Consider the following 21753-nt stretch of genomic DNA (forward strand, 5'->3'; position numbering starts at 1 on the left):
TGTGGAGAAGGAGAGAGATGAAGGTATGAGACAGCGAGGAGGGAGAGGAGGAGGAGGAGGAGGAGGAGAGGCAGAGAAGCCCTTGTTTGAAGAAGACATGGTTGATACATGTTTTTTAAACAGAAGATCTGGGCCCATATTTATCAAACTGCAAAAAGTAAAATGTTGGACTTGAAATCCTTCACCTTTACCTTCCTAAATTGTACAATATATTATTGGCCAAGAGGAGCGATACCTTACCTGAAGCAATATGTTTAATTTAGATTACGGTAGTTTTAGTTGGTCTGTGTTTATCAAGATGCAAACAACAACAACAACGTATCTGTCATTGATGATAACTTTCCATGCATCTTTATTATCTGCACTCATCAATGTGGCACTAAATTACACCCATTATCTGTTTTCTCTGCTGTTTATCATCCACCAACAGCAGAATTTCTTTCCTGCTCCAGTTTGGTTCTCTTTTTGTTTCCATATCATCCCATTATGTATCCATATTTATGTATAATAAATATATTAGATTGTTTTTAATTTCATAATAGTTTCTACTATATTGAGGATTTTACACAAATAAAATGTACTTTAAACAGTAAAAATATACATATTCTTGCAGGATACAGTAACCCAAAACTGAGTGCAATTTAACAGAGCAGATGTTCAGTAAACCTTGACACTGATTGGCTGTTCTTACTCCAAGGTGTAATTAATTATCTGATGACTTGAAAGCTTCTCTAAAACGTTACTCCTCCACTTTGCTGTAAATCAGAGTAGGACGCTTGATGAATGTGTCCTAAAATATACTTTTAGAGAATAACATCGTTTTAGGCATCAGTCAGAAATTTGTGGAATAAGGGCTCAGGACTCCGAATGGACTCTAAAACATTATGAGGCGTAATACTTTATATATTTGGAAGCTATCTAACTTAGTTTTCTACGTACTAAGTTTTGATTGAGAATTCCTGCTTGTTACAGGACATATCAACTAGGGTCTCAATGATAGAAATCCTGAATTATTACGAAATTAATTATTTTCTTGCAACCTCTCGAAACAGTTCTATTGTAGTATAATTTAATTTTGGCCCTTGATACCAAAATGCTGGGGCACATTATAAAGTCTTCAACTTATTCCTTAAGTCTGTTGTCTCAAGGGTGGGACATGAGAGAGAGAGAGAGAGAGAGAGAGAGAGAGAGAGAGAGAGAGAGAGAGAGAGAGAGAGAGAGAAAAACACTAAACAGAAGCAATGCCATGAGGAAAGACAGACAGACCGGGAAGAAGATCAACATTTTGTCCCAAAAACATGCTCTTAAAGCTACAGCGTGCAAAAGTCTGCCTCTTGGTGACAATATTATCATGACAAACCCATACATGAATGCATTACCCTTCGTAAATATGAAAACAACAACGACAACAACAATAAGAAGAACAATAATGAACTCAAATCAGATAATGGTACATGTCGCCTTGATTTGAACCTCCTCCTTAAACATTAAGGATCTGAGCTGAAGGAAGATCCACCAATCGGCTGCTGGTCAGACATTAGCCCCTCCCACTTCAGGAAGTAGCAGTCCCAGATAGTCCCAGCCTCATCCGACTTCATGTGCTTGTGTAAATCGTTGTGTGTGTGTGTGTGTGTCCGTGCGCAGTAATGTGTGTTTACGAGAGAGAGAGAGGGGGGGGAAGCAGGCCGATAATAGAAAATTAGAGGAAGTGTTGAAAGAGTGATGTGTATGATCTTGTAGTATGTGTGTGTGAATTCAAAGTCGCTCCTTGGTGGGCACCCAGATGTAAGGACCAGACTGCTCCTCAATTATCTGCTTCACCTGCGAATACACTTCCTCTAGAGTCAAGCCATGGACAATAGCTGCAGAAAGAGAGAGAGAGAGAGAAAGAGAGAGAGAGAGAGAGAGAGAGAGAGAGAGAGAGAGAGAGAGAGAGAAATAATTAATATCCAAGAAGAACATCTACCAGAATATATTACCATGGCACTGGTACATGCACTGTGTGTGCAGAAAGACAACTATAATCAAAATCTCCATTAAAGGGGAAGTAACCTTTAAAGGTCAAAATGTGTGTATGTTGATCTTTACACATAGACTTCCTATGTGGGGAAATAAGATGATTAATCTGTCCCCTCAAGATCAAGAAGTCCAGCCATGTTTTAAACAAACATAATCCCAGTTTGTGGAAACTTAACAAGGCACTTTGTGAATCTCGAGTGGTTGATTTACATAAAACTGTTACGTATGAGGACTTTCCGATGGTTTGCATTCTAACCAATAAAGTTATTGTTTTGTGAAAGGAATAGTTCAACACTTCTCTTTCGTGCCCCAAAGTTAGATGAGAAGATCAACACTACTCTGATGTCTGAGAGTCAAGGATAGAAGCATGACGTCTAGAGACAGCTAGTCTGCCTCTGGTCAAAGTCAAAAAGAATATGCCTGCCAACACCTTAGAAGCTCACCAATTAAAATGTTATATCTTGTTAACTATTTCTAAACAAACTGCAGTGCATTCATTGTCTGTGTGCTTGTAACTAACCGCTGAAGAACTCTGTGAACTCGTGCTCCAGTTTGACAGCTCTGTCGAAGGTCTTCCTCGCCTGCTCCTCAGTCAAACGCTTGTTCATCTCTCTGGAGAGACAAATAAGAGTAACAAATATCAAGGAACAGAAGAATCATTTAAAACACCTTATACATGAAACTCAACCCTCAGCAATCATCATGACCTCCTTGTAAATTATGACATTATGGTGTTGATATCCACGTTACTTACAGTATGTTGTCGACATTGCGTGGTCTAATGAAGACAGCGATGGGATGGAGGCCTGCCAACTGGAGACGCTTTATCGCATTTCCTGATACATCCAGTATACAGTGTTTACCCTGGGAAAGAGACACAGAAACCATGTTATCATTCTATCGTCAAACTCATTTTAAGCAGAATTCTGAAATGTTGCAAAAAAAGAAATACGAACTAGGTGTGTTTCCATCCAACTGGCTTGGAGTGAATTAACTCAGCTACAGTGTAGTTTGGATAGACGTTGGCGCTATAGGGTTGTACGACTGTAACCCTCCAATAAATAATAAATAAAGAAGTAAAGGTAGCCAACTGGAAACACCACAAGTCTGCCTGATAAGTGATGTGAGTATATTCTGCCAGAAAACCCCTTTCCACCAGTGATTTCCTGAGGTTTAGGCTACAAACCTACAAGGGTAGGTTTAGGAAAATATCATAGTTTGGGTTCAAGTCTATCCTTTCTGGCAGAAAGCCATTCAGGCAGACTTCTCCCATACGCGTTACAGGTTCCCATAATCCATTATGCGCATCAACTCTTTTTCAACAACGTAAAACCACCTCAAGCGACCTTTATATATGTCTTTTTTGTCTGTTTCCATACAGCTTTTCTAATGAAACACTTCAAAATGTGCACACAAATATGTGAATGTAAACATGGCTGGAGTTTTTCCTCTGTTTCCTCTGTCCTTTGTATTGTATCTCCTTTCGGCTCACTCTCTCTCTTTGAACTCACCTTGTCAGCGACTTCTTTGACCGACTGTATGCTGGTTCCATACAGATGGTTGTTATACTGTCCGGCCTCGATGAACTTGTGTTCCTGGATCTCTTGCTCCATGAGCTCCCTGGAGGACATGAAGTGGTAATCTCTGCCGTCCACCTCGTAGTCTCGCCGCGGCCGCGTTGTGTCTGAGTCACATAGATTTTACACACATTACTCTTAACACAAGCGTGATCTTTTTTTCTCCCACTATGAACACACTATAACGTTTTGCTGCTTAGACCTGACCAATCCTTTAGCAACATTAACCACGGGACATTGTGCATTTCTGCAAGCATGACATGAGGCTGATTGGAAACATACTTAATTATGTTTTTGTTTCAGAAACATCCACATTCAACGTTATCGTGGTTTACAGAAACCTGCCAAGCCAAAAGTGACGACTGTGTTGCTATTTCACCAATAAAATCACTTCAGTCCTCCTGCTGCCTCCTCAGTCCATCTTATCCCTGTTGTACTGTATAACCAGTCGTTACTTTTAGTTCACTCCTTTGATCAGCTTTTATTACAGTATTTTAAACACGGTTTTATAGTTTTCATAATTAACCTTTTGCCCTGTGTGCACAGTTCCATTATCACTCTAGAGTTCACTGGTGGCATTCATCACATAGCTCAAGCAGAAGTTATACTTGAGGGTCCGCAAGACTTCAGATACTCACGTGGGACGCAGGAGCCAAACTTGTCAGGGAACTCTGAGATGAGGTCATCGTTGATCCGATCTTTCATGGGTCCAAGCACGATGACTGGCCGTGTGTAATTAACTGCAGTATGACAAACAGAAGCAGTTCAACACACACAAAGATACACAGTATGTTGAGTTAAGACTTGAAAACAAAAAGTAATACAAGTTATAATTATATAAACACATGATATCAAATGTATGTGCTGTCTGAGTCACATATAAAGAAAACAAGTGAATCTTGAGAAAGTAAAATTAAAGGATGAAGTTTAGCACTGACCCTCATGCTGCATGACAGGCTGGTAAGTGAGAAGGATCTCCTCCTGGCCAGCTGATTGGACAAAGAGAAATGAACACATTCAGAGGCACAGCGGGCGGGACTATTGACAACAAAACACATTTGAACCTTTCCTACTGTTGGACTGAACTTCTCCAACAGCTCTGGCTGGAGAAGCAGAGAAAGGTAATTTACACACAAACACACGCGCACACACACACACACACACACACACACACACACACACACACACACACACACACACACACACACATGCACATAAGAACAAAAGAATGACAACACACAATAAATACATGTGCATGTATGCATGACACATTCACAAGCACACACAGATAAACACACACACACACACACACACACACACATAAACACACAAATCAAATAAAAAATGAACAAGAACGAGCAAAGAAGGAAGAGAGAGAGAGGGAACGAAAAGAAAGGAAGAATGAAAGAAAGAGGTAGAGGAGGGTCTAGACTTACAGGAACTACTCTCACTATCGCTGGTGCCAGAGGTTACCAGCTCTGGAAGGACAAGACAGGTCAGAGTCAGCAACACACACACATACAAACAAACAGATCAGACAAAAACACAAAGACTTACATTGTTTTTATGTCGCACAACCATTGACACACTTTCACTTATGACAGAAAACATCAGACATACAATATCATTCCATCCATCCGTTTTCTATACTCGCTCATCCTGGTCAGGTGAGACGAGGCCGGAGCCTTTCCCAGCATGCAATCCCAAAGACCATGGCCAAAAGCATGTGGACACCTGAACAGTACAGCCTCAAAGAGACAATATGGTGAACTTCTTTCTATAAAATGTCTACTTTATTACATTAACAAAGGCACATATGTGTCCGGAGGGAGAAAAGTTGGCCAAATATTTGGGTATCAAATATTGTACTTTTCCTTATGTAGTAATGAAGGAGAACATCTAAAGGGGTACTCTTGCGATTCACTATTGCACTAAATTGGGGGAATTGTGAGGAGCAGGATGGTCAAAATTGCAGCAGCAGATGTCCCACAATGCCGTCTTTCATTAGACCCACTGCCTCCATCACGTCCGCTTCTTTTAAACTCTACACCTCCAGTTGGTAATGCAGGCTTTCTGTTTTCTACACTGACAGTAATATATATACCATAATATAAGTATATTTACTCAAGTACTATACGTAAATACAATTCTGAGATATGTATTTTACTAAAGTATTTTAATCTTATGCTACGTTGTACTTCTACTACACTAAATCTCAGAGGAAAATATTGTAATTATAGTTAAGTTAACTGCTTTACAAGTTAATATTTTGGACCACCCAACATCTATAACATTAATACAATTATTATTATAATAAAAGTATAAGTACAAGTTCATTTATATAGTTAAACTTCAGTAGACTTTTTAATCCAGGAGAAAGCACTTTTTAATATTATTTAAGATCTGAATACTCCCACTGCATTTGTTTCATATACTATTGCTGTTTTTGTAAATACCCTGTTCCGATATTCCCACAGTTTTTTGTTTTTTTAATCCTAGCAAATTAGATAGGCTATCCTGGACAGTGGCCTTATGGATTTACAGTTATTTAAATCTACTTTACTGTCCGTTTCATTCCACCCTTTTCCTCCCTCTCCATCATGCTCATCTTCCTCCATCCCATAGCAGGATGGAGGAAGATGAGTTTGAAGTGGAAAGATGAGGGTGGAGATGAGATGAGGGTGGAGGTGAGAGGAACGGTGGTGTCAGTCTGGTTTGCTGAAAACCTGTAGTTACATAATCTGACCAGCAGGTGTCACTGATGATGGAGAGAATCCCTACCTTTATCATCCTGATCCTGGAGAGAGAGGGAGAGAGAGAGAGAGTATTAATCATCACAACGAAGACGATCATAACACTATATTGACTCTTATCAAGCACTATTTGAAAGCTCATGGGTTCTCTATTCCTCTCACACACAGTTTGAACGAGCAAGACTAATTTGCAGTTTTCTCAGCGCATGGCGCCAGGGGATACAGCATGTGTGCGTGTGTCATCATTTTTAATTATCAGCTCTTCACCATGCAGAGTTGCTGATTACAGACTTGCTGATTCCCGCAGTGCGAGAACAAAAACAGAGTGCAAGCTGACAACACAGTGATACCAATAGCTGGTGTTAGACTCATGTGTCAGCTCTGATCATCACGCTGTGTGAAGTGTGATTAAAGTCTCACCTCGACTTGGAGCTCAGCCTGTAAGCTTTGTAAGTCCCAATTATCAAAGAAACAAAAAGCTATTTCGTACTTTTTAATCAATAGTTAACCCGCTTACACTTTTCCTACTAACAAGTGGTGCGGCTGTCATTGACAAGATACCTTTTGTCAACACATACAGATCGGAGTTTCTCAAATCGTTCATTTGTGGATTCAACTGAAAAACAGTCAACTCTCATGTAGAAGCATCAATTATTACAGACCAAAGCATATTTGTGAATATTAATGTAATTTCCTTAGAGGTTTGGAGTAATTACAATATTTCCTATAAAATTCCTCACAACTTACTGGTTGACTAATTTAATAAGAAAGAGGAATGGAGCTAGGAATAAAACATTTTCACTACACGTTTTATTTTGTATGAGACACAAATATTTGATTTGATTTAAGTGTTGAATGATAAATGATAGAGACGTTTAACATTTCTGTTTGGAAGTATTGTTTCTAATATGATTTTATTAACAGCACAGTTATGTATCATAAAGTGGGCAGGTGAAATATAAAAGAAACATCAAGCCTCCTTCTGCACCTGGTTTAACAACAACTCAACACGTTCTCGTTCGAGAATTCATGTGAGAAGCTCACTGGAAAGCTGTTATGAAAATTTCACATGGTATTCATTAATTATGTTGTTATATTGCTGTAAGAATGTCTAACCCACAAGGGAATAAGAGCAAACTCTGATTAGAAGGGTTTAATCTTTTTTTTAAGCAACCACCATTAGTCTTGATGTGAAAGAGGAAAAAGAGGATGAGTATTTCTTCTGACTTCATCTGTTACTAATACTAGTTACTCATTTGAGTGGTGAACCCCGTACTGGTCAACGCACCAACACCAATGCGGTTAAGAACTCAGTGACCTTTGAGAACCATCATTTTGAAATGTATAAATCAGCTTGCTACTCACCGATCTGTCTTGAGACCTCGACACTCTGACTGTCTTTAACCTAGACCTCTCCTTTTTCTCTGCCCTGAGATGGAAGGACAAGAAAAAAAGAACACTAAGAGAAATGCGAAGAGATAACAGACATGAATACAAACATCAGAGTTTGGATTGAAGCAAATACAAAAATGATGGATCACATTTGTACTTACTTCTCATCTACCCTATTTGGATCTGACATTTCTCTTTTGCAGAGTGTTTAGTACCAATTACGGGAAAAAATTTGTTGCAAAGCAAATTTCAACCATCAATCTTGGGACATTCTTCAGGCATGTTAGACAATTTTCATTGCTTCATTGTGATACACGCCTACACAACAGTAATTGTTCACAGTAAAAATAATGGGCGTTTAACCAGGCGAATGCAAACTCTTGATCCTCTCTAATGTCCGGAAGACGTTATCACAGAACCGTCATCTTAAAACATTTGTCAGCCAACTTTAATCTCACAGTCTAACCATGCCTCCTCAATAACTATGTCCAATGAACCTAAACTGCATTGTCAATTATGTTCCCAGTAGACAGAAACAGATTTTCTCCCAGATTATGGTCACAGTTTTAAACGTGTGATTAACGTCGTAAATTGAAACAAAACAAAATTCTGGCTTGGTTATGTTCAGGCAATACAACTACTTGGTAAGATATAGTTAAACATCATGTTTTGGGTGAATTTAAGTACTACAAATTTGTTTGTCAGGGTATTTAAGTTATGGATGTAAATTAAAATATGTCAGCGTTGATTTTTGGTTTCATACTGGAAATGAGCAGCAAACTTCTGGGTGTAAGTTCTGTGTTTGACTGCCGGACCTCTACCGACGCGGACTTCCAAGGACTATGATTAGAAATGTATTTGTGGTATGTCAAAAACAAACATTAGCCAGGAGAAAATGTATTTCCCTCGAAATGTAATTTACAAAAGAAGTCTAAATATCCCATAATGTTCCTTGTTCAAAAAATATTTTAATAGCTTACTAGATTTTAAGAATTTAAAAATAAAAACTATTCTGTCTTTGAGCAGCACTATGAGATGATGGGGTTTTTGAATAGTAGTGAGAGGTAGCTGATTGAATTTTGTGGACTTTAATGTGGACCAGATATTATGTAACTTGACCATAAAAAGTAGATATATTGTCCACTAATCTGAATGTGATTACATTATGAGAAACGCAAAGGGATCTGTTTTTCAAATTCCATGATTCAAATTTAATTTTAAAGCCAATGGTTACTTTAATTAAGGATATGAAAGGGGACATGGGGGGAGGGGAGAGAGAAAGACGAGGAGCACGTGAAACAGAAAGAGGAAGAGAAGAAGGAAGAGAGGAGGTGAGCAGAAAGAGGAAGGGAGGGAGATAAAGATGAGGAAAAGAGAAGCAGGGAAGGGGAGAGGAGGATGGAGGACATATAGTGGAGAAGAGGATGAGGAGAGGGAGCGTCACTGTTGATTAAGTCACTAATTAACATCACATATTAGACCTCATATCACACATTATTCCATCACAGCTTTGAATCCTATCATATATTGTATTTAATTATTCTTATAATCTTTCTTCTTATAATATCCACACATCTGTTGGCCATATATATTCTTTCATCCTTTTTTTCTATTATAGGTCTTTTCACTATAACTCAGTTATTCAATAACCCCTAAAGCACCAGCCTCTATTCTAACTGCTCCGTCTAATAATACCCCACCGTCTCCACCTTTGTGTGACAATCTCTACATCTATCCCTCCCATGCTCCATTCGCTCACTCACACTCATCCTTGTTGCCTCTAGTCCTTCACACTTGCTCATCCCCGTCACCTTTTCCGTGTCATAGATGGACTAAATCTAAATCTGCTCTTCCCACCTGAAATCCTATTAACATCTGTCTGTCACCTCCTCTGCTGGGAAACAAGGAGGAGGTGAGAGGAATAAGTTTCCACTCCAGCTTTAATTCAGCAGATTCTACAGAATGATGTGTTATGAGCCAGCAGCAAAATGACACATCAACGTAAACTGAAACCAATTTGAAACTCTCCACCGCTGACAGCTGTCCTGGATCAGAAAAGGAGAAGCAGGAAGAGGAAGAGAGAACAAGGAGGAGAGGAGAAGAGAGGAAGAGGTGACAATGGAGAAGGAAGAGAATAAGAGGAGTACAAAATGGCAAGATGAGGAAGACGTGAATAAAAGGATAAGAGGAAGAGGAGAGAAGGAGGAGCAAACGAGGAGTTAGAAGGATGATTAGATGGAAGAGGGGAAAGTAGGCAGAGGTGAGGAGGAAGAGGAGACGAGGAGGAGGGCATGAAGAGGAAATTGATTATGTGAATGGAGAGTGTGTACAGCATTGATGTTTGGCGTCCAGGCGCTGACCTTGTCACTCTCTCGCAGGTTCAGGACAGCAGGAAGTGGGGAACAATGACACTAACTTCTCTCCTGGGAAAAGCTGTATGTTGCGGCCACGGCTCGGATTTACTGCCTAAACCATCTCACAGACTTTAATCAATACAATCAACAGCACACTCCCATCCCAAGCCCTGTGACCTCTCACCTCCTGCGGCTGGGAATGACTCCGACTTCAGGGCAATTTGGAGGCGGTGGGCTGAGGTGGCGGGCGGGCCACCACTCCTCTTCGCCGGCGCTGCTCACGTGGAGGACATCCCCGAAATGGAACGGCAGGGCCTGATTGGGCGTGCTCAGATCGGACGCGCTTCCGTCGTAGTCGAACAACGCTCTGCAGACAGAGAAACATTTACTGTATACATTTAGTCTAAAACACATCTTGAGTGTGACAATATAATCTGCTGGAGGAGATGGAAACAGACAGATTAGTCATTAATGTAGTGACATTGATGTTGAAATCTTTCCGATTTTGGTTTGTCCTAAATATGAACCACACACACACACACACACGCGCACACACACGCGCACACACACACGCACACACACACACACACACACACACACACACACACACACACACACACACACACACACACACACACACACACACACATGTTGCAGTTAGAAATGTCAAAATATTCATATACAGTTTCTCTTCTTTACAATTTAGAAGAAAGAAACCTTTGTCCTGATGCCTTTCACATTTCTCACAACTATTGAGAACAACTTGACATCTATCATGAACTGAAATAATAAAATAAACTGACAAAACAAAACAGACAGACAGATCTGTTGTAGTATATGAATGCCAGAACAGCTGGGGGCTGCATTCCTAAATTTATTTTATCCTAATAATTTTTGACGTTGTTTGTGTGTACATGCCTGTGTGTGTGTATGTGTGTGTGTGTGTGTGTGTGTGTGTGTGTGTGTGTGTGTGTGTGTGTGTGTGTGTGTGTGTGTGTGTGCAGTTGTACACATCTGTCTTTGTGCATGTGAGTCTGTTTGTGTGCATTTGTGTGTGTCTGAACGGTGACCACAGAGTTCCAAACCAGTCCAGAGGGAAAAGACCTGAGAAAGTAGGCCAGCAATATGTGTGTGTGTGTGTGTGTGTATGTGTGAGTGTGTGTGTGTGTGTGTGTGTGTGTGTGTGTGTGTGCGTGTGTGTGTGTGTGCGTGTGTCTGTGTGTGCAAAGGAACTAGAGCTGAAATAACTGGCATCCCCTAAAGTCCCTCCTGCCTTCATCAATAAAACAGAACATAGACAGGGAAGAAGGAACGGAGAGAGAAAATCAGACAGAAGAGGTAGACACAGAGCGTCTAACTTCGGTACAAAAAAAACACCATCTCATGTTTTATTTATGTTAGATTGAAGATGAGGAAAGTAAAACCTCCCCACGGGACATTATATATTTAGCTGACTGCTAAAATGTGACTTTATGATCCTTAAATCAGACGAAACAGGACCATCAGTATATTTCACAGGAATGTCATTTTCTGTCATTATGTGGTTTGGTACTACTTACAGAGGAAAAAGGGCCACAAATTAAAAATTAAACAGCAAAATACTTTGCATGTCCCGTGTCCTCTACATCGACACATGAAAGTGTTTTAGGATCCGACGCCCCCATCAGCAGCAGCGGGTTTTGTCACTTGAATGTCGACATTTGTTGTTTTAGGGTGACTGGCCTTATCCCAGTGAGTGTGTCAACCTGTGGAAATATATCTATGGAAATGTGTAACCGTAAATATTATATTTACCCAAACTGTATTTCAGTATAACCTTTCTATCGGTTTACTGTGTTGTATGTATTGATGTATGTATGTGAAAGGTTCCAATAAATACTGTAAACTCGAGGTGCAGTGTTGCTTTTATATCGGTGGGACCACAGATATATTATTAAAGGGTATACATGATCCTCCTTTCCTTCATTTTGTCACCAAGAGAGAAATATAAGTACAGCAAGAAACATGAGTTCTACAATCCCCAAATGGATTTTTTAGCAGGCAGGTTACACTGATGGATCGTTTATTATTAGGTCCACATGTAAATGTAACTCTAAATCAATAACCTGCTCTTCGTAATACAGTTGTTTTAATTCCTGTGTGGAAACCTCTGAAATCTCATTACTCAAGTGAAGGAACACAGTAATTACTGAAGAGTGTAACGGAAACACCTGGTCATCTTTTACACATTTTACCAACTCAAACAAGATCGTGCAGATTTTTGCACTGCCAGCAACCTTTAGTCCGAACTGCATTGCGGTTTTACTTTTCACCAAATACTCAGATACGAATACTGCATACATGCACTTTAGTTCAGAATATTCAGCGGAAATGACTGGAATGTGACTGTATGATAGTGATGTTGAATACAAAACAGTAAATAAGTATTGTAATGGTAAAATATAAATTTGCTTATGTTACAGAAGGTAGAGAAGAATTTGCATAGAGAATTGTTTCTGTCTAATGTTAAAGTACCAAACCGACGTAAGCAGAAGTGATCTGAGGGTCACAGGGCAGACGGTACAAGGATTGTACTTTGGTTCTTTTAATTATAAGTTAATTAAGTTTAATAATTAAGTTAATAAGAAATTACTGGAATGTGCTGTAATTATACTGTATGTTCAACATCAGACCACATTCAAACAACTAACTCAGAAGAAAAGCCCCTGAGCAACTTAAAACCATAATATTCTGTTTCAAGAAGCAAATGTCCCGGAGCATTGTGTTTGCTTATATGCTTCGAAACTGATGTACGCACAGGAAAACTGTAGATGGTGATTGGTGTATTCTGACTCAGTCTTCATACAGCTCTCAAACTCAAATGAATGCATCAGTGTTCTTTTATAAATCCGTTGATCAAATCCTCAGAGAATATGTCAGGTCTGTCTGTTCTTTGAACCTGTCTTTATATGCCCCTGCTCTGCTAGCAAAGGAATCCTAATAATGTGAAATGTGCAGCTCCGTAAAGAAAATGAAAAGACATATATATATATATATATATATATATATATATATATTTGTCATTCTGAATACAATATGAACTTTAAATGGTAGTGGGATTTCCTTGCCTTTCAGGTGAATCTTTGTGGTGTATAAGGACACCCCATCATACGGTGCGTTTGAAACATTAGGGTGTAAAATAAGGAACACACACACACACACACACACACACACACACACACACACACACACACACACACACACACACACACACACACACAGCAGTCCACAGCGCCAGACACCCCCAATCTGCCACACACCAACAGCCTCAGAGTGACCAATAAGTGGCTAGTCTGAGAGTTCCTATTTAAATATTTAAAGCTGAAGGTCATTTATGTGCAGTAACCAGCAACAGGGACGACACCTCTGACAGTGATTTATCATATGGGTTGTTGTTGTTGCTGTTGTTTCTACATTATTCTATATAACCCTTGACATGATCTTTGCTTAGTTTTGATAAGACTTGGAGGAACGTTATCATTCAAATTCATCATGTAAACTGATTAACTCACAGGCGGTGACATTATAATTTGCTGAATCATGGATATGTTTTAACTAAATCCACGAGTATACAAGTACAGCCTGACCTGCTTGCAGCATGGCTCAAGAGATGCCGATGGAGACCTCAGGACTGAAACATCTGGGTAAACTTTCATTTTGTCTTGGTCGGTGAAGCTGCTGTTTTGATGTTATGCTATTGACTATTAAAGCAGTTCCATATTAAAAAAAACTTAGCTGCTTCTTCTATGTGACTTCAATATGTAAAATATCAATCTGTACAGATGTGCATCTCATTGCTTTCTAAGCTAGGACATCCTTTGGAACAGTTACGTTTTTTATAACGCCAAAACAAACATGATATGTGTATCCAATTGTTAAATTTGTTCTAAACATTGTATTATAATCTACCTCCTTTTGCAAACAAGTGCAAATTAAATTATAGCTAAATAAACTTCAAGTTATTTATTATTGCACCATTTCCCTGTAATGCATCTCAAAGTGCTCTTTAGCACATCACACCAATCAATGTGTAAGCATGATAATGCAGGTTTCTTAAAATGTAATCATAAAAGCAGTGGACAGGCCTTTTCTCCTCACTTTTAGCCATAGTCAAGTAAAAACCGTGAGTGTGCACTTAATTTATGCTAATGATATATATCTACAGGTGACTGCTTAAAAATAAATAAAAAGGGTGACGGCAAGCAGCTGCAATGTCACATTTTCCACATATCTTTCTATTAAAGCTCCATTTCACAAACAGGACCATTTGTTTTATTAGTGGGTATCCCACTGGTATTACCTTTAACAGACTCTAAGAAATAAAATAAAAACTAGAATAATATTTCACTCACACATTCAATCCAATTGCTAATTTACATAAATGAATCCGCTTGCTTCTCAGGCAGTCTGAGAAATCTCTGACACTTGTTGGACTAAAGGGCTGAATTTGAAGTTTGGCCTCTATCTGCTGAATCTGACCCCAGCGCTGCTCTGTGTGTGAGTCAGTCTGTGCGAGTGGCTCAAGGTGACTCTGTTCCAGCTGCTGCCGTACCCTTCCTTCCAGGCCACTTGCACACAGTTCAGGTCAGATGTCCCTTTCATGCGCAGTACTTGTCAGCTGTAGTTTCCTCTGAGCTTTGTTTTTTTTTGTTGGTATTTTTGGACCAGACATGAAAACAATGTTGAAATCTTTTGGTGCTCATTTCTCCACAATGTCAACCAAGAGCCAGTTAAGGGTTCATGGCTGAGACACAGTTTACTCCATCACAAATATGTAGTTTACTATCCAGCATCTATGTAGATAATACAAATATGGATATAAGAAATACTATATTATTGTGTAACCATAAACCTCATTGACTATCTTTAACCTCTTGCTCCTTTTGACTTGAAATGGTCCTTGATGCTGAACCCTCTAGATTACAGCCCTGGTCTCTTATTTCACTCACTTTTTTCATCCATGACCGTTTAAATTTAAATTTAACTTACTGACTGAGACTGTTGCTGAGATTTGATTTTTGATAATATGTTAAATCATTTTCAGTTGTAGCCTAACTGATACAACACTAAAAGGTGTCCGTGTCTCTTTAAAGCTGAACCAGTGGATTTAATCATTAGTGTGATCATTAGAGCTACTGTCTTTGCTTTCCATTGTATTGATCAACTAAGAGCTCCATTGTGACTTATCTGGTCCCAGTGACCTCACGGTTAATCAATATTTCAACTGCTGTGATTCTTGTGAAGAAAGGATCTTAAAATTGTAGTTGGATTAGGACTGACACTGCTTCTGGGCTCTGCAGAGGATGGACGGGGTGATTCAGAGAAGACTGAACAATCCGGACAGGCAAGGACAAGAGGACAGAGGAACACACAAACACAGGAAATCGAGAGAGTTGACCGGCGATGGATGTGTTTGTGTTTTCGACAGTATTTGCCAGAAAATCTAATTGTGATTTTAAATGTGATAACCTCTCCTGCAGCAGCCTCTCAGACACACAAGACGTAGGGCAGACAGTTGAGATAAGACCTTAGAATAGTTGTGTCACCCTGAAGGACACTAGACAATCAGTCACCTCTGACTGCTGTGTGTGTGCGTACGTGCGTGTGTGTGTGTGTGTGTGTGTCTCACCTGACGTATAGTGTGCGTTTCTGTGTGGAGCGGAGTGACGTAGAGCTGGAGCTGACACTGCTGGTCATCATCTGTTCCCTCAGGTCATGGATCTTCGCCTCGAAACGACTGTACTCTACACACACAAACAGACACACACACACAATTGAAGACAAACACTATTATACCTAGCAGAGCAGGTTACAGGTTTCTAAAAATAATGCTGACACAAACTATTAAAACATAGATCATCTAGTTTACAAGCAACACGTTACTCCACATTAGAAGCAGCTGAGCGACAGGGATTTTTCACGCTACAATCATCTTCGCTCGCTAGTTCGGAAATCTCATAACGGTTCAATGATCAAAGAGAAGATCAGAGGCATGAAAAAACACAGCTTTAAGGGTGGTAGAAGTGCAGAAGTGCAGGACTATCCTGCTTAGCTACACACACTCAGACACACACACACACATTAAAGTCACACACACACAAATTAATTGATACGCAGACACAAACATTGAGTTGTCAACTGATTCTCTGCAGCCATGATCTCATATAGTCTGTTTGATCTGAATATTAACTCCTGTTACATCAGACGCAGTCTATGTCAATATCAAACAAACAAACAACCAAACACACACACACACACACACACACACACACACACACACACACACACACACACATACAAACGCACACACGCACGCACACATGCAAAAACAGAGCCAGTTTGAGACTCAGATAGACCACTCCTCAATACTCCTCAATATCTGCGTAGCAAATCTCTTCACGCAGGATGTTTTTGTATTCATAAATGCAGATATCAGAATGTATTTATTTAGATAAATTCATCAAAGCAGTGTCCAAGGAAATAACTGGTTTAGCTGGCTGAGAGAGAACGAAGGGCGTTTTGTAGGTGGATCAGGTGTCCCTGATTGGATAGGAGGAGTTAGTTGATTGGGAGCATCCTGAAACAAAGAAGGAAAGCCAGGTACACAGAACACGACTGAGGTCATCACATCAGTGAGGTCATCACCAGACATGTTTTCAAATGCTGAACAAACCGAGAGATTCAGAGGTCTGGAGCGAGGCTACCAACGTCTGTTAGTCCAAACCATTTCCTTCTTCCCTCCCTCATTGTTTCCTTCCTTCAAATTGTGAAATGTTTAGTTTCATAAGTCTACCATACAACTCAAATTGGGCTCCAGTCTCCGTTTAACCACAAGAATGCCAAACAGGCGAGTCTGCAAGGAACACAAGCGGCACATTAAACATGTACACTGAGTTCAGACTGTGATGTTAAAGCAGCTCAGCAGTGGTGTGACTTAGCATATTTGGTGCAGGAGTTACGAGTTAGTTAGCTCATATTTGTTTGTCGACTAGAATGGATTCAACCTACTGGAAACACAAAAGTGGGATCAAAACACACATGGCAATGCTTTTTTCCCCTCAAAGTGCATTTTTGATGTTTTCCACAAATACAACAATTGTTTTTCAAACAGCTCTTTCAGCCTTAATTGCCAGGAACCACTGTATCCCCATCTCACTTAAAGGACAAGTAGTAAAGAGAGCAACCAGTTGGCCAATCAATGGAACGTGTAATGATTTGCTTACGCACTCAGCAAAGAAGCCCTGAGTTTTAGTATCCTGCTGCTACATGCTGCAAAAACACTTTAGTTTCTGACCCTTTTTTTTCTAATGGTCAGAAAAATGTCATTGTGCCTTTTTAATTATAAATGTACATTATTAATGGGAATTCTCAAAGTAAAAATTAATAGCGATTGCTGTCTCCAAATGGCATTAAATTGAGATATTTTTGATTCAGAGTGGCTGAACAAACAACAGATAAGTGTGAAGTAAATCTTAAATGACTGTCCTCTAGTTTCCTTAACACCACACAGCTTCCCAGAAACCTCTGAACTAACAAACGGATGACAACGCCGCTGGCAATAAGCCTGCAAAAGCTCTTCTGAAGGATGTCCCTGTCTGCGTGTGTGTGTGTGTGTGTGTGTGTGTGTGTGTGTGTGTGTGTGTGTGTGTGTGTTTCTGTAGTGTACCTCGAGTATGATTGAATTACTCAGGGTTAATTAGATTCTGAAGTCAACAGTAATGGTTTACACACACACACACACACACACACACACACACACACACACACACACACACACACACACACACACACACTATCTAGAACCTGCAGTATCTCTTGACTTTTCCTGTTTTTCTCTCTATTTCTCAGTTTTCATTTCCTTGTTTACATCTCTACTAACACGCTCAGCATCTGAACGCTGTCAAAAAACATCCCACAACAGCCGGATCTCAGCTCTGATTTCCCCCAACGCGTTCATTAATCTGACACATTGACGCTCACAAACAACTAAACTGTATTAAAATGGCTCCAAGCCACACACTTCTGAAATATTCAGTGTAACAAGTTCCCCATGCTTTTGTTTTTCAAGAGCTATGGTTTCAAACAACACATTGATGTTTTGGGAAAAAAAAACTTCAATGAATTGGATGTTTGCTGACAAGGAGGTTCACCTTTAACTTCCAATGGTACAGAAAGCATGGAAAGTACCACAATGCATTACTTCACATAGAAGCACTGCCTCAAATCTCAGGACCAAAATGCCCTTTTTCTGAGAAATGAATTTCTTGCTTTAACCTTACATATTTTCATCGCTGACCTCAGTCCGGCATTTTCAATCTCAGCTTTAATCCCTTAAAAATTGTTGGATTACCACTTCTATTTATGTTCATCTCGTTGGACACACCACAGAGTGATCACAGGCATCCCCATTACCAGATACTGTGTGAACTTTCATCATCATCGGCATCTAACTGTCTTTGTCAACACACATGGCCTCAATGCAGCATTATGGGATTAAGAGGAAGAGAGAGAGAGAGAGAGAGAGACAGAGAGAGAGAGAGAGAGAGAGAGAGACAGACAGACAGACAGACAGAGAGAGAGAGAGAGAGAGAGGGAGCGAGACAACAAGACCAAATGAAGAGAGGGAAGAGGAAACAGATTAATGTGATTGAGCTCAGATCTAGTCCAGCAAAATCACATCTGATACAGTAAAGTTTATCAATGAGAGGCAGCGTTGAAATAGATTATGTAGAGCCATAGAGAGTTGATGTAATCTGTAGAACAAAGACTGTGTTCCAGCTAATAGATAGTATAGTGTTGTTGAGTCGTGAAGAGCACGACAAAGGCTGCAGCTCTGATCATCTTCTGCTTTCAGAACAAAGTGCGCTGGTGTTGAGAAGTCAGAGTTCAGCTGGATCATCTTTTTAGAAGTCGAAAAAACAAAATCCGGCAATGCCGTGAAAGGACCACAATTAAGACAACATTTAATACTAAACCACCGATGTTTCCTCATCACTGATCATTTCTCACACCGTGAGACAAAGTCATCAGACCAAAAAGAGCGTAGGAGTCAACATGTTAATGCTGCATCACTGGTCATCAGAGGAAAAACAGTGTCACCAGATCATCTGCCTTTTTCACTGCAATATTAGCGTTACCAACATTCCCCAAAACACTCCCCGAAACAGAGACGCCGAGGTGTTTCTAGAGGCAAGATGTTAGTTAAATAAATGAATCAGATAAATCCGTTCAAGTCTGTCTCTCCCAACTACCGCACCAGCTGTACTCACATGCTGCTGGCGGACGGGCAGGCTCAACAACGTCCACACCATATGATGCGGTTCTGATAAGTGTCTGTGCATGCAAGAGTGGGGTTTTGCCGCCGCTTAGAGTCCCGGGATGTGAATGAGAAAAAGAAAAGAAAAACAGGACGAGAGCGAGAGAGCAGATGTGTGAGTGAGAAAGAGAGATGATGGAGAAGATCTAACGGCAGCTCCACATTGGATCCAGCATGCGAGCGAGTGTGTGAAATTAAGTGTGTGTAGGTATGCAGACGTGTGTGGCACAGAGAGGATGTGTGTGTGTGTGTGTGTGTGTGTATGTGTATGTGTGTGTGTAAAATCAGTCCAGTGTTGCTCAGCTGCCACAGAAACAACAGATGCTAACTCTCTCTCTCTCTTTCTCTCTCTCTCTCTACTGCACTTCTCTCTTTCTCTCATTCGCTGGTGCGTTCATTTGCTCCTCCCCCTCTTTGTAAGCAGCTTGCTGTAGGGTGGAGACACACACATGCACATGCACACGCGCACTCAGACGCACACACTTACACACACACTCACCAACAGACACACACACACTGTTCCCTCAGGTCACTCATGCAGGAAGCTGAGTCGATGCCAGGCTCTCCTGCCCTACTTTGGCCCAGGGAATCGGTCTACACACACACAGCTTGACCAAGCATTTTGAATATTGATTTTTGGAAAGCTTAAGTAAAACCTCAGTTCATATTTCTTAAATTGATTTTCCATTCCTTTTATACAAAAACAGCAAAAATAAAAAAAAGACATTAGCATCTGCCATCATAAGTATAAGGACTTAAACTCTCTCTGCAATGCATGATTTATGTCTGTCTGCCTCCATCTGTCTCTCATTCTCTCTCCATCTCCACTTTCTGTAAAGCTACTTTTCAAGACTTTTTTTCTTTCCTTCTATGTCTGGAATCTGGTTCTCTTTTCCAAGGGTTTCAAAAGGTATAAGACACCTCGTATTTAAAAAAAATACTTTTTTCAAGTCAAAATCAGTAAGTCATGCTAAGCTTCAATTGTCCCTTCAAGCAAACACCCACTCCCATCTCTTTCTCTGGACATCAGCTCTCCAGGGGTGATACAGTAAACCACATTGAAATCATCACACATGAAGTTTCACGTGATCAACATCTGACTGTTTCTGTCAGCGCAAATCACCTCATTGCAGCATTATCAGATTAAGGAGCAAGAGAGAGACACAGAGACGGAGAGCAAATGAGAGATAGGGGGAAAACAAGACATAATGGAGAGAGAAACAGAAAAGGGAGAAGGTAGAAGGAGTGGAAGATCTTGGTGGGGGAGGGGTGATGACAAAGACTAATGACTTTGGGGCTCATATACTCTTTTTTTCTTCATTCACCTCTTCCCCTCCTCTCCTCTCCTCTCCTCTCCCTAGAGGAGCATTGTTTCTCCATTCAGCAGCTGGCAGAGACCTTTTCTGCATTGTGCAGCTTCAGTGCTAACAGAAAACCACTGGCGACGGCCAGTGCTCATCTCTAGTTTGCATTGCACCAATATTTCCCTTTCAGATCACCCTTTCTAATATTGAATCAGAGCCTTTTTGTAGAAACATGCATGTAATGTAGATAACCTGCAGGAAAGAACATGGCTTTTATGTATTATTTCATGTCATCACTATTACTATTACTTTTAATGTTGCTGGTGCAAAAATCTAATTGATGCAAGGGGATGATTACATTTAATCATCTAAATTTCCAAGACATTATGTGGACTTAACTTAGTTTTTAATCATTAAGTGGATGTGCATATCAGTCTAAGAGACTAATGCTTTACTAAGACGTCCCTTGCGCGTTTGTACACATATCCACCAATTGGTAGTCTGTTGTTGAAGTGGACCAGAATCAATATGAGGCTCTGGCTCTAAAAATAGCATTGCTGGAGGAGACTCATCTATAATTGATACGATACAGTACTGTAATCTATATTGATATTGATTACCGGATCAGATTGCAGAGGAGACTAGAGGAGACAAAAAGAGACCAGAAAAGGGAAAATAAGAAAAAGTAGCAAAATGTTTTATATTAATGTACTCAATTCAAGTTTAAATCCCAAGACCGAAACATATGTTCTCTCTCTGGCATCAAATAAAAGCCAGCCAGTAACGCGGTGGCACGCTGCAAATCTCAAATCAGTCATTTTCCTGTTACAAGTAATGCCTCCAAGTCCCCAAATTATTACCATTACCACAGACACCAGTAACACTGGAGAGGAGCGGGGGCACTGACAGGTGGATAGGAAGGAAAAGGCACGAAGAAGTGGAAAGAAACTGAGCAAAAATGAAGGAACAGAAAGTGTCTCAGGAAAAGAAAGGAAAGCA

The 21753-nt window shown here is 40.1% G+C and overlaps 1 protein-coding gene across 1 annotated transcript in view; it reads right to left on the minus strand.

Moving 5' to 3' along the window:
• Positions 1–1755: 1755 nt before the first annotated feature.
• Positions 1756–21753, minus strand: part of LOC306739104 (discs large homolog 1-like protein) — a gene marked incomplete at its 3' end in the record, with an annotated part of 68668 nt that continues 48670 nt past the window's right edge. Inside the window, exons 12-22 of the mRNA XM_079221056.1 lie at positions 15764–15878; positions 10280–10462; positions 7715–7778; positions 6378–6393; positions 5033–5074; positions 4535–4585; positions 4235–4336; positions 3531–3703; positions 2774–2883; positions 2540–2631; positions 1756–1862 (exon numbers count right to left, since the gene is read on the minus strand). Of these exons, the coding sequence (XP_079077182.1) occupies positions 1756–1862; positions 2540–2631; positions 2774–2883; positions 3531–3703; positions 4235–4336; positions 4535–4585; positions 5033–5074; positions 6378–6393; positions 7715–7778; positions 10280–10462; positions 15764–15878 (1055 nt within the window). The remainder of the gene's footprint in view (positions 1863–2539; positions 2632–2773; positions 2884–3530; positions 3704–4234; positions 4337–4534; positions 4586–5032; positions 5075–6377; positions 6394–7714; positions 7779–10279; positions 10463–15763; positions 15879–21753) is intronic.

This window comes from Taurulus bubalis, assembly GCF_910589615.1.
Source record: "Taurulus bubalis genome assembly, chromosome: 7".
NCBI lineage: Eukaryota > Metazoa > Chordata > Actinopteri > Perciformes > Cottidae > Taurulus > Taurulus bubalis.